At 39.3% G+C, this 20,199-nt stretch overlaps 1 protein-coding gene across 2 annotated transcripts in view; it reads left to right on the top strand.

Annotated features, from left to right (window-relative positions):
- Positions 1–1,948: 1,948 nt before the first annotated feature.
- The window catches only part of LOC144253664 (uncharacterized), a 106,621-nt gene continuing 88,370 nt past the window's right edge, over positions 1,949–20,199 (top strand). The window contains exons 1-2 of one of the 2 annotated variants that reach the window (XM_077796189.1): positions 1,949–2,097; positions 11,517–15,340. In XM_077796189.1, coding sequence (XP_077652315.1) covers positions 12,174–13,805 — 1,632 coding nt within the window. In that variant the 5' untranslated portion in view covers positions 1,949–2,097; positions 11,517–12,173 and the 3' untranslated portion in view covers positions 13,806–15,340. Of the gene's footprint in view, positions 2,098–11,516; positions 15,341–20,199 lie in introns of those variants that run through there. The other variant, XM_077796190.1, reaches the window with a different exon arrangement.

Below are 20,199 nucleotides of genomic sequence, written 5' to 3' on the forward strand. Positions count from 1 at the left end.
CATCTCCTTGTGTTTGCTATCTAATATCTGCAATGGGAAAGAACCTGTGATAAGAATCAAGTGGGAAAGAATAATCTACTTTTGGACACTTCCTGGTTGGAGGTTCCTGTTCCCATGGAGGGCATTGTTCTCCTACTTTTTGGGCCTGAGGAGAAATATTAGGAGACCAGGCCCTTGACTCACTGATATCAGGGGACCCATAGCTCTGAAAACTTGTCTACTGTGAACTGAGATATGACAGAGAGATTCACACTTGATGGTGTAGTTCCCAAAATGTTACTGCTGTTTACTGCTGTGGAGTTCTTGCTTCCCTAATGCTGAAGTATAACACCAGAGAAGCACATGGAGGCAAGTTTAGAGTGGAAAGTAGAAGTTTTATTTATTAAAGCTTTATTTATTAATGGACAGCAGAAAAGAATTCTCTGTAGAGGAAGAAGGGGACTCAAGAGGTGGAATCCAAGTTAGGAGGAGACTTCCCTCTTTTATAGCTAAGGTCTTCTTTTCCCTTTTCTGTGTTGTTACTGGGCTTTGTTCTGTTATCTTGCAGTTATATAATGTAGGTGGGAGGACCCAAAAAGGTGAGAGGCAGATGGGCCAGAGAAGTAGTCTGGGCAGGAAGGGCCTGATTAGCACCTCCCAGTTTGCTGGGACCTGCTTCATTAACATTTTTTTTTAGAAGGGGCTCTGGGCCTTGGGAACATTAACCTTTCAATTTCCCCAAGTGCTGCTCTGCTTTCCTGGGCTCCATTCTCAACATGGCCTTCATTTTCAATTTTACTCAATATTAGACCTGATTTACCTAACTACACTAACTACCAATCTTTAAATCTGGCTTCAAAAACACATACTTTATTAGTGGTATTTTATTAGTCACCTAAATGTACTATGCTGGGTTATGTTATTCAAATCAATTTCAGCTGTTTCTTTTTCCATTTGATAGACCCAACCTGAACTTTTCTTAAAATTGGGAGCCATCTCCCCACAAAGCCACGAAAGGTAATTTTAGCTTTACTATAAATTGCTGCAAATTCTGAACCTGCTTGGAATGCCTGCCTGTGCCTGGAGCTCACCCATGCCTGGCTCTGTGACCAGATAGCAGCCCTCTCTGAAACTTTAGTGACACCTCATAAATATTGGCCTTCCCTGACCAGATAATGACCCTCTCTGAAGCTCTAATAATCCTCATGAATTCTGATGTTGGGGCAGCAAAAAATGTAAACTACCATTAGTGTGATGTTTATCAGAGTTCTGTTATCTGTAAACTCCCTTTGTGTAACTTTCTGGGCTATAAAGCTGGGCTGCAGGAAAGCTGCTGCTGTTGTCTTGTTTCCTGTGGTTTGGGGTGGGAGAAGCAGCCTGGCTGGTCAAAATAATAAGCTTGCTTTACTTTGATTTTAATTGGAGTCAGTGGTCTTTTCTTGCATCATTGTTAATGTGAATAATAGAAATATTTAAATTTCCCTTGTGCCTTACATGCTGTTTTCATTGGATGTTGTCGCTTTAGGAGGTTGCTTCCCAGTTCAATCTGCCTCCTAACAAGAGCAGAAAAGTTAAATGAAATTTCATAGTAATTGTCACTATATGACTTTCAACCATGAATAATATACAGGCATATGTAATCCAGAAACGGAAATTACATTATATGCAAATGTTATGCTGGTTGGAAGCTCTGGGGTGCAATTCCCAGACCTCGGAAAAAAAAAAAAAACCAAAAAAACCAAAAAAAAAAAAAAAAAACCCAACAACAAACCAGGATGCAACCAAGAACCCTGCCATTCTGGCCTTATTCATGCAAGGATTGGACATAATTCCCTGTCACTCAAAAAGAAGGCTTACTGGGCTCATACTGGGGGTGGGTGGGCACCCTCCAAAGCCCTGTCCAATCAGGAGCACTTCCTGACAACTGTCCAATCCTGTGTGCAGCCAGCGAGAAGGGGGCGGGCTTCCTCGAGCTCGTGAGGTCCTTTTCTCCTGAGTTCGCCATTGCTACTGTTCAGCTGCAGGATCGTCTGTGACGTTTAGAGGCCCCGGTTGGGGTGCTGTGCGGGTGCTGAAGATCCCTGGGTCGTAGGCTTGGCTTCTGAGCAGGAGGAAATGGTGAGTGTGGCGTGGCATCCGGATCCTGAGAGGGAGGCGGGCGGCGGCGGCGGGCGGCGGCGGCGGGCGGCAGGGGGAGGGGAAGCAGAGACTGTTGGAGCCTTGGATGTGGCGGGAACGGGAGCCGGCGGACGCGACTCCAGGCAATCTCTCTTTGCTCGGCAGGCTTGAGCTTCCTCGGGGCGTACCTCCCCTCAGTCCCAGTACTCCCTCCCCTCAGTCCCTCTAGCCCTCCAGATGGCGAGCGTGCCCGTGGCAGAACCCCGAACAGCCTTCCCCACCCCCCCCAAGGGCACCCTCAGCCTCCGACTCTAACCCTATCTGGCCGCCATGTGCCTGCAGCCAGTGTCTTCCCAGATGTGGTGGCTGACTGGGGGCAGGATTATCTTCATCCAGTCTCCACCTGCGGGTTTCCCGCGGGAGAGGAGGTGTAGGATATAGGAAGAAGCTTCTTCCTGAGTTAGCTCGTTTGCATTTTTACTTCATTTTTTTTTCTTTACTTTCCTTTTGTTTGTTACTGGACCATTGACGGGAGGGATACTTTAACCACTGAGCTACGTTTCTGGTACTTTTTTTTTTTAATTTATTTTTTAGAAGTAGTCCGAAACAATACCCTTATTTTGTTTGTTTATTTTTATGTGGTGCTGAGGGTCGAACCCAGGGCCTTGCACTTGCTGGAGGAGCACTCTACCGCTGAGCCACAATCCCACCCCACCCCACCCCACCCCCCTTTTTTATTATTATTTGAGACAGAGTTTAGCTAAGTTTCTGAGACTGGCCTTGTTATGGTTTGATTTCTCTAGACTTCTCTATCGCTATTAAATATATAATTCTAACATACCTGCAAATGGATTCCTGTGTGGAGTTTGTTTACATTGTTATTCCTTGATGATTAACATAATGGTATAGTTTCATAATATGCATGGATGTTGTAAGGACTTCTCTCCAAAGCATATTTGGAGATCTTTATCATTAATTAGATTGTGAAACATTTCTAGGTCTCTGTAGCTCCTGTTTTGTTTAATGGTCTCTGTTTTTGTTCCAGAAACACACTGTTTTTGCTATTATGGCTCTGTGGCATAAATTGAAGTCAGATGTTTTGAGGTTTTCTGGTTTACAGTTTACAGAATTGCTTGCTATTCCATAAGACACTGAGGGTTTTATTTTTCTTCTAGTTATGAGAATAATAATATTGTTATTTTGATCAAGATTATATCCCATCTGTAGGTGGCTTTAAGTAATCTGATGGCTTTTTTTAGTCTATAGATGGCTTTAGTTTATCTGTAGATCACTTTAATGTTTTCAGTGTTTTGTAATTTTTCTCATGGAAATTTTTTCTTTTGTTAGACTTATTGCTAAGCATTTTTAAGTTATTTGCAATAAAACAAGTTTTTTGATTTATTTCTCAACACATTCATTATTGTGGGCAAAAGTTATTGATTTTCATACTGATTTATTTATTCTGTAACTTTGATGCATTTGTTTATCACCAGTAGGAATCTTCTGGTGGAAACATTAGGATTTTCTAAGTTTAACCTTATGTCATCTGTAGACATATAATTTGACTTCTTCCTTTCCTATTTGTATCCCTTTAATTTTTGCCTCTTGTCAAAAGCTTCAGCTAAATTTAAGTACAGGAGTGATGGGGGTGGGTGTCCTTTCTATTTTTCATCATTTAAAGGCACCGCATTCAGCTCTTCCCTATTCAGTAGAAAGCTGGCATTAGATTTGTTATGTAGCCTTTGATGTTGAAGCAATTTCCTTCTATTCACAGTTTCTTCAGATTATATATCTGGATGTGATATTGAATTTTTGTCAAAGACTTTTTTTTTTGCATCTAATGAGATGATCATGTGACTTTTATATTTGTATTTTTGTGGTGTATTATATGTATATTGATTTGTGCTTGTTGCAGTCCTGCAATAAAAACAAGTTTATCATGCTTTATGATCTTTGTAGTGTGTATTAAATATGATTTGGTTTGCTATCACATTCAGGGGGTATTCATCTAAGTTCATTAGTTATATTGGTTTGTCATTTTCTTCCCTCAAGAAGTGTTCTTATCTTGCTTTGGTGTTTGTTTGGTAGTATTGGGATTAAACTCAGTACCATTCAACTCATACAATCCCAGTTCTTTTAATTTTATTTTGAGATTGTTAAGTTTTGGATGTGAGGTGGACCCCAAATGCTCACATGCAAGATAATGCAAGAAGATTCATAGAGGAATTGATTGGATTGTGAAAGCCTTAACCCTATCAGTGAATTAATTCTTGCATGGGATTAACTAAGTTGTCACTGGAGGGAATAGTGCATTGGGGTCAGGGCTTTGGGGTATATATTTATGTCTGGTAAGTGGAGTTTTTCTCTTTGCTTTCTCATCACCATGTGAGCTGTTTTCCTCTGTCACACTCTTTCTTTCCACCATGATCTGCTTCACTTTGAGCCCTGAGGAATGAAACTGGCCTTCTATGGACTAAAACTTCTAAGACTCTGAGCCCTCAAATAAACTCTTCATCCTGTATAAATGTGTGCATTCTTTTAGTCACAGTGGTTAAATAGCTACTAACTAAAACACAAGGTCTTTCTAAATTACTGAGGCTGGCTTTGAACTTGTGATCTTCCTGGCTCAGCCTCCCAAATTTTTGGGATTATACGTATGCAACACAGTTTGGGATTATAGGCATGCAACACAGCTGGTCTCCTGCCTGGTTTTTAAAATCATGATGATACTGGCTTCATAGAATGAATTGGGGAGTGTTCCTTATTTTTCTAGTTCGAGGAATAACTTGAGGAGCATTGTGTTAATTCCTCCTAATGTTCTGGTAAAAGTTAGTATTGAAGTCATCTTGTCCAGGAGATTCTTTGTTGAAAAGCTTGGTATTATTGCTTTATTTGCATTAGTTTTTTTTTTTTTTTTTTGCGGGGTGGGGACGTACTGGGGATTGAACTCAGGGGCACTCAACCACTGAGCCATATCCGTAGCCCTCTTTTGTATTTTATTAGAGACAGGGTCTCACTGAGTTTCTTGCTAAATTGCTGAGGCTGCCTTTGAACTCATGATCCTCCTGCTTCTGCCTCCCTAGCTGCTGGGATTACAGGCATATGCCATTGTGCCCAGCTGCATTGAATTTTATTGTTATTTTATGTTTTCAATATGCACTTGTTAAATTTTGGTAAGTCATGCATACCTTGAAATTTAACCATTTCTTCCAGATTTTCCAATGTATTAGAATATGAGTTTTCTAAATAGTCCCTGATAATCCTTTCAATTGCATTGGCCTCTGTAGTGATATTGCTTCTTTCATCTCTAATTTTATGAATTTCTCTTTCCTATGATTTGATTGTCTAAGGGTTTATTCATTTCATTAATGTTTTTCAAAGAACCAATTAGTTTCTTCATCAATCCTTTGTACTCTTTTTATTCTCTATTTCATCTCTTATCTTTATTCTTTCCTTATACTCAGTTGGAGAATAATTTGATTTTTGTCTTTATAAGACTAACAGATGTATTACTAGGTTATTTTGTTTGTGTCTTTCTGGTATTTTATGTAGGAACTCATAACTGCATTTTCTTTTTTTAGAACTTCCTTCATGGTGTCCCAGAAATTCTGGTATATAGTATTTCTATTGTTTGAATCTAAGATTTTAAAAATTTCTCTCCTTATTTATTTTATGACATACACTCAAAAGTATTTTATTCAGTCGCCATGTGATTGTATAGTATCTTTAATTTTTCTTGCTACTGATTTCAGGCAATAATGACCTGACAAGATACAAAGCATTGGTTGCACGTTTTTCTCTGTTAGGACTTCCTTTGTGGCCTTCAATATGACCTATTTTGGAGAGAGTTCCATGAGCAGGTTAAAATAAAGTGTGGTCACCTACTGTAAATTGAAATATTTTATAAGTACTTGTTAAGTCAATTTTGTATGTAGTATGCTTTAGCTGCAGGCCATATTTTTTCTTCAAAAATTAGGTCTGATTTTGTAATTGAAAGGTAAATTTGGTCATGTTTAATCAGTTTCATATGATCGTAGTGAACTTGGAATAAAAGCTGTGGCAAACCTGTGAGAGTTGGACTTCGAAAAAGTGGAGTTGGTAATAAAATTATAGACAGAAAGAAGGCTATCTAAATTGGATTTTGTCATGAGCATATATCTGCATATTTGTAAGGACAATCTAAAAATAAGTTGTCAAATATTTTCTTTGTTCTCTACTTATTTGTCAGGGTTGTGTTTTCCTATTATTGTTTGTCAGTGTGGCTTATTCCTCATAGAGGTGACTTGTATAATTGCTTCTGTATGAATATGGGAATGTCAGATGACAGCATTTTTTGTTCGTTTATCCTGGCACAAGTTTTTGTGTAGTGCGTGGTAGATACAAATGAAGGCCTATGTTCTAGTGTAGATTAGAGTATTATCAACCCTAAGCTGGAGCCAATGCAAGAATGAGGAGACAGTAAAGCCCAGAGAACTGAATATTTGGTGAGATTGATGACATTGATCATTAGAGAAACAAGGTTTGATTTTGGATTAGATATGCAAGCGATTATACAAGACATAAATGCAAAATAGTACAAAGTTTTGGCTGAACAATGGAATTCTTAACATGTGTCAAGAAAATAATAATAATTATGATAATAATAGAATATTACTTGAGATATGAGAAGATTATTTTAATAATAACAAATGGCTTAAAACAATAAAACAATAAATATGAGAAAGAGTGACAAGAGATGATCTTCCAAAAATAAAGATTTGAAACATACATTTGTGTCGGGTTTATGACTCTGTGGTATAGAAATTTCCTTGCTTATGAGGTAACCTTAGTGTAATTCCTACCACTTCCAAAATAACAACAAATAAAAAAGGAAATTTTCTAATTACAACATTTAGTTATACATATTGTGTTTATTTTGCCAAAATTATACATGGTTCAATTTTATTTTCTCCCTTTTAATCCTCATTACCTTCTTTTCTCTTCCATCTTTCCTCCTCATATTCTCCTTAGTCTAATCTACTAATCTTTCTCTCATTTATTTCTTTTTCATTGGTACTTTATATATACAAAAATATGTAATTGACAGTGTTATATTCATGTATGCAAATAATATTTTGTTCAATTCTGTCCACATTTTTCTCCATTCCTGTCCCTTCTTTTCTCAATCTCTAATCTCCCCTGTATATTTATGATATCCAATCACATTTTCCTAGTTTTGCTCTAGCTGACACATATGAGATAAAACATTTTACCTTTGATTTTTTTAATCTGTTTTACTTAGTATAATATTCTCTATTTCCATCCATTTACTGGCAAATGCTAATATTTAAAATTTCTTTATGATCGTGTAAAACTCTGTGTGTGTGTGTGTGTGTGTGTGTGTGAGAGAGAGAGAGAGAGAGAGAGATGGATGAAGAGAGAGATTTCTTGATGCATTCTTCTGTTGATGGGCATCTGAACTGCTTCAACAATTTGGCCATTGTGAATTGTGCTACTATTGTGCTACTATGTGAATATATGAAAATATAGTTTAAGTTACATTTAGTTATGTATATAGGGAAAATTGACAGATATCCAATATTCATGACTATTCAGACATGTTTTTCTCATACAAATATAAATGAGTCATAAGAAGAAAATAACACTTCCTAATGATTTTATATATATATATATATATATATATATATATATATATATATAGCGCCATGGCATAGTAATGCAAATGTTTTTTTATTATGAAAAATAATTTTTATTCAGAAACTATCACTTGCATTTTTGTGTGTCTCTTCACAATACATGACTGTAGAATTCATTTTAGAATTGACACATTGTACAAAAATGGAGCACAAGTTTTCATTCCTCTGGCTATACATGATGCAGAGTCACAAAAGTAGGGTAATCATACATGTGTATAGGGTAATAATGTTTGTCTAATTTTATCATCCTTCCCATACCCACAGCATTTTGCCTCCCCTAACTCCCCTCTGCACAATCCAAAATTTATTCATCACCCCCCACCTCCCTTGATGGATCATCATTGGCTTATCAGAGAAAACATTTGGCTTTTGGGTTTTGGGGGGTTTGGCTTATTTCACTTAAATTATATTATCTGTAAATGCCATAATTTCATTCTTCTTTAAGGCTGAGTAATATTCCAGTGTGTATGTGCACTGATTTTTTTTTTTTTTTTACCCATTCATCTATTGAGGGGCATCTAGGTTGTTTCCATAGTTTAACTATTGTGAATTGAGTTTCTCTAAACATTGATGTGGCTGTTTCACTGTAGTATGGTGATTTAAAGTCCTTTGGGTGCAAGCCAAGGAGTGGGATAGCTAGGTTAAATGGTGGTTCCATTCCAAGTTTTTTGAGAAATCTCCATACTGCTTTCCATAGTGGTTGACCAATTTGCAGTCCCACCTGCAATGTGTGAGTATGCCCTTTCCTCCCCATCCTCACCAACACTTATTATTGCTTGTATTCTTCATAATTGCCATTCTGACTGGAGTACGAGGAGATCTTAGAATAGTTTTTATTTGCATTTCTCTAATTGCTACAGATGTTGAGCCTTTTTTTCTATGTTTGTTGATTGATAATATTTCTTCTTCCATGAAGTGTCTATTTAGTTCCTTAGCCCATTTATTGATTGGATTATTTTTATTATTATTATTTTTTGGTATTAAGTTTTTTGAGTTCTTTATATATCCTGGAGATTAATGCCTGTGGTAAAGATTTTCTCCCATTCTGTGTTCTCTCTTCACGTTATTTATTGCTTCTTTTGCTGAAAAGCAGTTTTTAGTTTGAATGTATTCCATTTATTGATTGTTGGTTTTACTTTTTGCACTTTAGGGGTCTTGTTAAGGAAGTCAATTCCTAAGCTGACCTGGTGAAGATTTGAGCCTCGTTTTTCTTCTATTAGGTGCATGCATGGTCTCTGTTCTAGTGCCTAGGTCTTTGATACACTTTGAATTGATCTTTGTGCAGAGTGGGACATAGAGGTAGAATTTCATTTTGCTACATATGGATTTCCAGTTTTCCTATCACCATTTGTTGAATAGCTACTTTTGTCTAGTATGAGATAAGGTGTCTATGTGCATTTCTCTCTGTGTCTTCTATTCTGTACCGTTGGTCTACATGTCTTATTTTGGTGCCAATACCATGTCATTTTTGTTACTACTGCCATGTAGTATAGTTAAGGTCTGGTATTGTGATGCCTTCTTCACTCTTTTTGCTAAGTATTGTTGTAACTACTCTGGGCCTCTTAATTTTCAAAATGAATTTCATGATTGCTTTTTCTTGTTTTATGAAGAATGTCACTGGGATTTTAATAGGAAACAATTTTGGTAGTATTGTTTGGCCTTTTTTATTGGCAGTGGATTTGACTGTTCTCTGCCTCCTGTACAAACTTGTGTCTTCTACTTTCTGGTAAAATATGCATAAAATTAAATTTACTTTTATAACTCTTTTTAAGGGTAAAATTCAGTACCATTTAGTGTATTCACAGTGTTGGAAAACATCAGAACTATGTAGTTCCTGATATATATACACACACACACACACACGCACACACACACATACACACGCACACACACACACACATACAACAACCAGTGCTTTCCAACACCCATTTCCATTTTCTTCTTCCTCATAGCCTGGAATGACTAAGATACATTTTTTTTTCCAATGCATTTGCTTTGTCATAAAATTTAAAATAATTTGACCTATGTAGTATGTGGCAAGTTCCTTTAATTTATTTCCCTTAACATAATGCTTTCAAGGCTATTTTGCTATATATTTTAGCATATTCTAATTAAAGTATTGATGAGTAAAATACTTTGTGGACATACCAAATTTTAGTTATCAGTTGTGGTTTTTATTGTGTCATTTGCAGTATTTTGGATAAATCCAGGTGGACTCTACTACTGTACTGACCAACATTTCCAGACCTTTTTTTTTTTTTTTTTCTTTCTTTCCCATTTTGAGGCAGGGATTCCATAATCTTGCTCAAACTTGTGATTTCCACTTTCTACCCTCTAGAGTTCCTGGGATTCTAGGTTGCACCACCATAAGTGACAGTTATCAGTGAATCTGCTATTAGATATTTGGGTTGTTTGCACCTTTGGTTATTAATATTACATTTTGTGTGTGAGTGAGTGTGTGTGTGTGTGTGTGTGCGTGCGTGCGTGCGTGCATGCGCGCGTGCACAGTGCTAGGGGATTGAATACAGGTCCTTGTGCATGTGAGATAAGTACTCTACCACCTGAACTGTGGCCCCAGCCCAGTACTTTTGGTTATTTTGAATAATTCAACTATAAATACTCATATACAAATTATTTTCTAACTATGTTTTGAGTTACTTTTGTACATGTCTGGGGTGAATTTTGATTTATTTTGTAATTCATTATGTATTATAGTTATTTATATGTTTATTGCTTATAATACATGAAGGTGCTTTCCACACTACTTGTACCATTTTGCATCCTCCCAAAGGTGTATGGAATTTTCTCTTTTCCATAGCTTTGATTTCCTTTTGTTTTGCTTATTCACAGTTTTAGGTTTTGGTAAATTTTAATATTTTTTGTTTACAGCACAAAACAACAACATTTAGGCAGATAAAAGATCAAACAATCTGTTACATATGGCTCTGAAGAGAAAAATGTATTGATACAAAGGAACATAGAGAGCATATGCAGTCCATGGTTATCACAGTCTAGATCCCTAAGACACAGTTTGTACGTTTCAGTTTATATCAGATCAACAAAAGTTTATGGAACCACATTGATTTAATAGGTGAAAAAATTTGGGTGACTCTGGAATGTGCAAGTTGTCCCTAACAGTATGGTCTCTGGCATTTGTGTTTATATGGAGTATGCATATGGGCACTGCAGTGTGAAAACCTGAAACAGAAGTGTTGTGTGCATGGCTCTAATCATATTTTCAAAAGGGGAAATAACTGCCCTTCAGCTCAGGTTAAATATTTGTTGACACAACTTTTCAAAAACAAGAAAACTGTTAAAATCGTCTTTTTAGTTCCATGATAATATAATATTATGCACAGGACTTTTATTTTAGTAGAGATTAAACATTTTTGTTGAATTTATTTTTGCAGCCAAAGGCTCCATTGCCAAATCTAAGTTCATGAATATTTAATTTTGCTTTTGTGTAAATTTTTATAGTTTTGGCATTAAAATTAGTTCTGTGGTTTACTTTGAGATAATCATCGTACAACAATCTCCTTTTTTGCTTGTAAATAAGCATTCATCTTAACCTTATTTGTAGAAGAGACTATTCTTTATTAAATTATCTTGACAACCCTGTCAAAAATAAATTGTCGTCAGGTATGTGGTTAATTTCTTTTTTCTTTTTGTTTTTAAAGAGAATTTTTTTAATATTTCTTTTTCCTTTCCTTTTTTTTTTTATAGTTTTCGGCGGACACAACATCTTTGTTTGTATGTGGTGCTGAGGATCGAACCCGAGCCGCACGCATGGCAGGCGAGCGCGCTACAGCTTGAGCCACATCCCCAGCCCTATGTGGTTAATTTCTAGACTTCAAAATTGTTGAGAGCCACAGCCGAGTTGGGATGGTGCCTAGCATTTTGCCAGAAGGAGTGGTTGAGAGGTGTCCATCGAGAGCCATTAAGATGATGATAATTAAGTTAAGCTGTGTATAATTGCTGTGACTGGATGATGCTGGATTGAAACAGGCTGTGTATTCAGTTGTCTATAGACCCCTGCTGTCCGGCAGTAGAGTGACTCCATTGGGCTGCTCTGGCAATAGGGCAGCAATAGGGTGGCTCCTGCTGCCTCAGGCGCCCGCTACTTTTGAGTTCTCGCGGAGTTCCAGTTGAGTTCCCGTGGAGTTCTCACAGAGCCTGGTGGAGAGGGAGAGAGTTCCTGGGAAGTGCTTGTGGAGTTCGGGTGAGAGTTCGGGCATAAAGGAGTTCCTGTTTGAACCTACAAGTGGCTCATCACCTCCAGATTTGGTGCCCAGCCTGACTGCAGCATTTGGTGGCCTGTGCGGGGAACGCCTGAAGCTTGGGATTAAGTGAAATTGCTCACCCCTGAGGGAGGGCGAGAGAATGGGTGTCCCTTTCAAAAAACAATGTGTTCTTGTTTTGATTTGTTTTGTTTTTGTTTCAAGATGCCTGTCCCTAGAACTTTCTCAGGCAAATTGGGGAAAATGGTTGGCTCAGAGTTTGAAGTTGTCCGGCCCTGAGGAAGAGATAGAGAAAAACCATGGATACACATATCAAGAAAATAGAAAAACTGATACAACGAATTTTTGTTCCATTTTTGTTTCATTATGTTTCGGTTTTGTTTTATGTTACCTTGTTGGGTTGCGTTATCAATGTAGCAGAAATATGGGGTCAGAAATTAGCAAAAAACAAACCGAAAGAATGTTAAGTAAATTGTTAGAGGAAGGAGGCACCCCAGTAAAAGCAAGAACAGTCAGGGCATATGTTGATACAATACAAAAATGTAGCCCATGGCTTTTTAAGGAGGAGTTGTTGAATATATCACAATGGGACCATCATGGTGAAGACTTAAGAAAGAGGGAAAAGAAAAACCCAGGAACTCTGCCAGTTGGTACATTGGCATTGTGGATGATGATACGATTTTGTTTGCCTAGTCCAAAGCTTTCAGTTCAGATTATGGTAGAAGACATATTAGATCAGGAAAAAGAGGAGGCATCTCGAGATAGTCAGAAAGGGGAAGAAAGTTTAGAGAAGAAAAAGCCATCAGGGGAAAAGATACAACAGGAGGCTGCTACTAATACCTTTCTATCACCAGAGGGCGTAAGTGTCCAACCAACAGCTCCACCCATGGAGTCAAGATATGCTGGGGGGCCCCAAACCCCCGTAGTTGGTAGATGGGATCCTGAGAGAGGACCTCAAAGATTACGATGCCCTCTATTTAAGACAACAGAAGGGCAGCGATTTCACCATGCTCTAGATTTCGAAACAGTGATTCAGCTGAAAGAGGCTGTAACAACCTATGGTCCTCAAACACCCTTCACTATAAGTATGGTTGAATCCATTACCAACTTCAACATGACGCCAGCAGATTGGGCTAGTATGTGCAAAGCTGTGCTAAATGAAGGACAATATCTGTCATGGAAGCTTGCCAATCAGGAATTTTGCATGGAGACAGCTAAGCGAAATGCAGCAGCTGGTTATCCTCAGAGAAATCTAGATATGTTGTTAGGAAAGGGACCTTATGAGAGTCAGTTGCAACAAATTAGATATGATCCTGCCGTATACTCACAAATCGCTTCAGCTGCAGTTAGGGCATGGAAAACTTCACAGGGGCATGGAGATTTACAATTATCTAAGGTAATACAAGGAACTAATGAACCTTATGCTGAATTTGTATATAGGCTTATACAAACAGCTACGAGAATCTTTGGGGATGAAGAACAAGCAATGCCATTAATAAAACAACTAGCTTACGAGCAAGCAAATAAATGGTGCAGGGAGGTCATTAGACCATGGAAACATGAAGATTTAAACACATATATTAGATTATGTAGAGACATTAATGAACAGGAGCAAGTCTTGGCAGCTGCAATACAACAGGCTTTAGGTGCCAGGCCAAAAAGATGCTACAATTGTGGACAAACAGGACATTTTAGAAGGAGTTGCTCCATAGGAGGAGGGTTTCACAAAACTGGATATGATCACAGGGGTAGAATACCAGCTATTTGCCCATGATGCCATAGAGGGAGACATTGAGCTAATGAATGCTGTTCTCAAACCACCATAGAGCGTATTTCTTTATCAAAAAACTGACAAGGACCAGGTGTTGACCCACAATATCATGGAGAAAAGCATCGGGCTCCATTGCCAAAAAACGGACAGGGCGGCCCAATGCTCTGGGGCCCACCACCACAAATATATGGGGTACTGGAGGAACCCAGCAACACCATCAGGGTAGTGCCCAGGATACATTATCCGTCATAACGCTCATAAAAAAAATGGATCCAAATATTTTTATTATTCACATGATTTAAATGGTTTAATTTAAATTAAACAGCTGTTGAGGATTGTTTTAATATGTGAACAGAAAAGGAGATTAACAGATCTGTTTACTTTCACTTTTCCTTTTCATTATATCTAATTCTATTCAGAATACTAAATTGTTTAGAAAATTGCCTTTTTTTAGTGCCTGCTGGAATGTTACATAATTTTTTTTAGCCATGATTGCCAGAATTCCTATCTTCATCCCAGTGCTGGTGAAAACAAAGATAAAACCAAACTACAGTTCTGCAATAGCTATCACAACAAACTGTATAAACTGATGCATCAATGAATAACAACTCAACAAGTGATGCTCAATCAAGGAGTCGATTTACTTTGGGAGGAAATGGACATATTGATGGATTCCTCTGCTTTGAACTGCTTGCAGAACTTGCCTGGACTATGTATCACTTGTATGCATTGTGAACTATCTGTTGGTGCAGCGAATTGTGGTAGTGCTGCGGTATCTTTGCTGATGGTGTCATCGGTGGTACAATTTTTCCAAAAGGAACCGTCATTTGGCTTGGTGTCATGGCATTTTGAATCCTCCTCCCTTTTGCTTGTGATGGTCTAAAATTTGGGGGCCAACAGTGGTGAGGCAAAGAACCTCACCCCCCCCCACTGGCACCAAGGCCAAATTTGGGGGCCAACAGAGGTGAGGCAAAGAACCTCACCCCCCCACTGGGGCAAAGGCCAAACTTGGGGGCCAACAGAGGTGAGGCAAAGAACCTTACCCCCTCACTGGTCCAATGGCCGATCCACAAGTATGGCTGTATGCTGGAACAGTAGTCAATGACTGGTAAAATCCAATTGCAATGGTACCAACCTAAGACAGGAGGCTGACACCTTGAGGTCAGCTCATCCTATGATGAGTAAGGACCATATGTAGTATTGGACAACCTAAGACAGGCATGGTCCCTAAGCCACATTGCTTGTTGTTTAATTAAACAGAATAGAGGAGATGTTGAGGGCCACAGCCAAGTCACTATGATGCATGGCATTTTGCTAGAAGGGAGTGGTTGAGAGGTGACACCATGGAGCCATTGAGATGATGATGGTTATGTTAAGCTGTGTATTCAATTGTATATATGATCTTTGCTGCCTCAGGCACCCCCTATTTTGGAGTTCCCTTTGAGTTCTCCCTGTGGTTCCCAGAGTGAGAGCTCATGCAGCCCAGGGGAGTGAGGAAGAGTTCCCAGGGAGTGTGCCTGGAGTGCTGGTGGAGTTCAGGCAATAAAGTTTCCTGTTTGAACATACAAGTGCTTTGTGGCGGCTCAGTTATTTGTGCCCAGCCAGACTGTGGCACTGTGAAGCGGAGTAATGAGGTTTTTAATCTGTCTGTCTGTCTGTCTGTCTGTCTATCTATCTATCTATCTATCATCTATCTTATCTATTTTTTAAATTTATTTTGGTGCTGGGAATGGAACCCAGAGCATTGTACATGCTAGGAAAGCACTCTACCAACTTAGCTATATCCTCAACCCCAGACAGAGTTTTTTTAATCATTTAAAAATTTTATTAAGCGTCTTTGAACACTTACAGTATTTGGGGAAAAACTAATGATTTGTTTTAAAGCAGGGAGAAAATTATCTACAATGTCACTGCATAAAAGTTATAGTGAATTATTTGACCAACTTCTTTCCTTTTTTGCCCACAAAGATTTTGCAGTTTCTTAGTTCATATCTTCTACATGTATCCCAATCTGTTGCAGAATAAATTTTTAAAATTATTTTTAGTTTTTTTTCTTCTTAAAAATATTATTTTAAATAATCATTTATACTTTTTTGGTTGTAATTGACACAAAACCTTTATTTTATTTATTTTTATGTGGTTCTCAGAATTAAACCCAGAGCTTCTCATGTGCTAGCCAGGTTCTCTACAATTGAGCCACTACCCCAGCCCTTACTTTGTTTTATTTAGTTATACATGACAGTAGAATGCATTTATGCACTTTGATATATCATTCATAGATGGGATATTATTATATTTTTCTGAGTGCACATGTTGTAGAATAATATTGGTCATGTATTTACATAGAGTAATAATGTCTGATTCATTCTACTATCTTTCCTATTCCCAAGTCCCCTCCACTCTCCCACCACTTCCCACTACCTAATTCAAGGTAACAATACTCTTCCCTCTTGCCCCCTGCCTTGTTGTGAATTAGCATTCACATATTACAGAAAACATTCAGCCTTTGGCTTTGTGGGATTGATTTTATTTTGCTTAGCATGATATTCTACAACTCCTACCATTTACTGGCAAAGCCATAATTTCACTTTTCCTTGAAGCTGAGTAGTAATCCACTGAGTATATATACCACATTTTCTTTCTCAATTCTACTATTGAGGGGCATCTAGATTGGTTCCATAGTCTACCTATTGTGACTTGACCTGCTATAAATATTGATATGGCTGTGTCACTATTGTATGCTGATTTTAAATATTTTGGAGTGGGTCAAATGGTGGTTCCATTTCCAGTTTTCTGAGGAATCTCCATACTGCTTTTTATAGTGGTTTCACCAATTTGCAATTTCACCAGTAATGCGTGAGTGTACTTTGCTCACCCCATCCACACCAACATTTATTGTTGCCTGTATTCTTGATGATTGCCATTCTGACAGTATGATTTAGAATAGTTTTAATTTGCATTTCTCTGATTGCTAGAGATATTGAACACTTTTTCATATATTTGTTGATCAATTGTATTTCTTCTTCTGTGAAGTGTCTGTTAATCTTCACCACAAGCAGCTCCAATAAAGCATTAATCTCTAAGATATATAAAGAACTCAAAAAACGTAACACCAAAAATAAACAAATAAATAATCCAATCAATAAATGAGCTGAGGAACTGATCAGAATAAATCTTTATTGATGCCTAAGCCAATCACTATGGCCAGGAAGGTGCACTGCTTTCTTCTTGCTAAGGCTAGATTACAAATGGCACTCCTGGGATACAATAGTACCCTATCTTCCAGTTGGATCAGTTGAAGACAATGGAAAGGGAATACCCAAAAGGAAATTGTCTATGGGCATGGTGGAACTCACCTCTAGTCCCAGAGGCTAATTAGGAAATCTGAATTCAAAATTTGAGGAAGGATGAAATGAATCAACTGTGGTTCATGGTGTTTTTTGTTTTGTTTTGTTTTGTGTGTTTGTTTTTGGTATTGATTTTTCCGTTGTCTGTTTTTTGTTTGGTTGTTTGCTGTTGTTGTTGTTGTAGGTCTCAAGGAATCCAACCCAGGGCCTCTAGCATGCTAAGCAGTAAGTACAAGCTCTATCATGGTTGAGCTGTTCCCCATCCCCTGGCCATCACCTTTTTTTTTCCCCTATGGTCTCTAGTTCTGGCTGAGGAAGAAGGAATGGAGCAGTTTTGGGAGAGGGGGGAGAAGAAGGAGGGTCACAACTTGTTTGTGGTTTGTTGTTGTTACTAGGACTTGAGAAAGGGACACTTTGCCACAGAGCCACTTCCCCAGCTCTTTTTTATTATTTATTTATATATTTATGATTTACTTTGAAACAAGTTCTCACTGAGTTATGTGGAGCCTTACTCAATTGCTGAAGATGGCCTTGAACTTGGAGATCTTCCCATCTTTCTCAGCCATCAGAGTCCCTAGGATGATAGAAGAAATGGGCCACCATGCCTGATCTTTTGTTATCTTACGCTCCATGCTAGAAGCAATGAATGGAGAGACACTACTTTCACCACTGGTTGAGATGTTTCAGTGTTGTGAAGACAGGAAAATAATCAAAGATGTGGATGTTAGTGAGAGTGGTAATATATAGTGAGTGATTTTGTTATTTGTTGTTGTTGTTTTTGTTCTTGGCAATGTAGGGTAAGGGTAGGGGCAGCAAACCAAGGGCCTTTCAGTTTGCTGGGCCAATGCTCTACCACTTAGCTGCACCCCCAGCCTTTTTGACATGTGTTTTTTCACCATCAAAAAGTTCAGGAGGGGGACTGGGTTGTGGCTCAGTAGTAGAACATTTGCCTGGCATGTATGAGGCACTGGATTTGATTTTCAGTATCACATTAAAAAATAAATAAAAGAAATTTATTGTGTCCACCTACAACTAAAAAAAAAAAGGAGGAATCAGGTTGTAGAGTGCGCGACTAGCTTGTGTGAGGCATTGGGTTTGATCCTCAGCACCACACAAAGTAAAATAGACATTGTGTTCATCTTTATTTGGTATTCCCAGAAATTCACACAAGCGAACTTAAATTCAGCTGCCTACACAGGTTGGGGGCAGCAGAAGTGCTCTGCTACTGAGCGATATCCCTAGACCCTTGGACTGTTTTTTGGAAAAATATTTATATTTTAGTTATAATTGGACCCAATACCTTTATTTTATTTATTTACTTTTATGTGATGCTGAGGATCAAACCCAGGGCCTCGCACATGATAGGCAAGCATTCTACCACTGAGCCACAACCCCAGCCCAACCCATGGCGCTTTTAAAATTTACAGTTGCTCCAGTGATTGCAGCTTCAGAAAATCCATAGCCTGTTTTGGGCATATTTTGAGAAAGCCTGCCCTATGACTTTAAAAGTATATTTATTTTTTAGTTGTAGTTGGACACAATACCTTTATTTTATTTATTTTCGTGTGGTTTTGAGGATTGAACTCAGGGCCTCACACATGCTAGGCAAGCACACTACCCCTGAGCCACAACCCCATCCACAAGGTGTAATGCATTTAATCCATTTAAACATTTTATGTGGATTGTCCCGGTGATTATGGTGAAAGCATGGAAGTTTGTTTCATGAATATTAATATTAACTTCTTTACCCTGGGACGGCTGGGAAGTACCCATGTGGAGGGGCCTATGGGGTACTCCCTCTCCCTCTTTTCTCACAGAGATGGGTCCAACTCCCCCCTTCCCCAGTGTTGTAGATCTCCGGAAGCAGTGCTTGCCAAATTGGTTCTAAGGACTGCACAGGTCAGGCTGGGACAAAGCCCACCTGGGTAAGTACTGAGGTTGTGGGTGGTGCTGCCCCCACCCACAATGCCTCCAAAAACGGCAGCATGCCTTCCAGGCCAGACACCACCAAAGGCTTGCTCTCCTGCCCCCACAGTACCTCCCCCATCACCAAGCGGCTCCCCGTATCCTATTTTCACCTCTCTGCCACTGAGGTTTATTATAAAGTGGACATGTTTTTCCCCTTTCTTCCATGGTGAAGGTAGTCCAGAGAGTACTGGGAGCTGTGGTGGATGAGGGTGGTCTCCTGGGGGCTTGGGGAATCCACAGTTGCGGAGGGCTGGGTGGTGATCTTACACATGAGCTAGGCTCTTCCCATGGACCACCCCAGCTGCTGTGGCACTGCAGCCGCCCTTGGGGATCCTGAAGAGAATACTGAAGAGTACCCTGTGGCCCTGGAGGCAGGGGTGTGGCAGCTGCCAGGAGTGACCCTAGATGGGGAACCCCAGGTGGGCAAAGGGATGGTATGGAGGAGCTCCATCCCTGCCTTGCCCACCCCAGTCCCCCAGCACCCCCCCCCCCGCCCGCAGGATATCCTCCTCCCCGCTTCCCCCATCCCTCCACCCCAGGAGAATCCAGAAGTTGGGTTGAATTGCAGGGCCAGTCTACTTTGCAGGGTCCAATCTGAGCTGCAGTTTCCATCTGGGTCCTACATCCTCAGGTGCTGGCAGCTTAGAACTGGTGAAGACTCTTTAAAACAAAGCTTCGTGTTGAGGGGCGGGTGGGGGGTGTGTAAGGCAGGAGGAGTTCAAAGTTAGCCTCAGCTAAAAGCGAGGGCCCTAAGCAACTCAGTAAGATTCTGTTTTTAAATAACATACAAAACAGGGTTGGGGATGTGACTCAGTGGTAGAGTGCCCCTAAATTCAATCCCTGGTACCCTCTGTCAGGTCGGTGGTGGTTACTTAGGAACAAAGAACCAAGCACCCTGAGCATGGGAAAGAAACACCTGTCAATCAGAGTCTTCTGGCCAATCCTGGATTCCATCCAGTTCCACCAACCAACTTTACCAGGATAAGGGACTCTAAGAATACCTTTTCCTGTCCCAAGCCCTTCCCTTCCTGCCATAAGCCCCATAAACTTCCAGTCCCATGGAGCTTCCACGGGTTTTCTCC

The sequence above is a fragment of the Urocitellus parryii genome, chromosome 3 (genome assembly GCF_045843805.1).
Source record: "Urocitellus parryii isolate mUroPar1 chromosome 3, mUroPar1.hap1, whole genome shotgun sequence".
NCBI classification, from domain to species: Eukaryota; Metazoa; Chordata; class Mammalia; order Rodentia; family Sciuridae; genus Urocitellus; species Urocitellus parryii.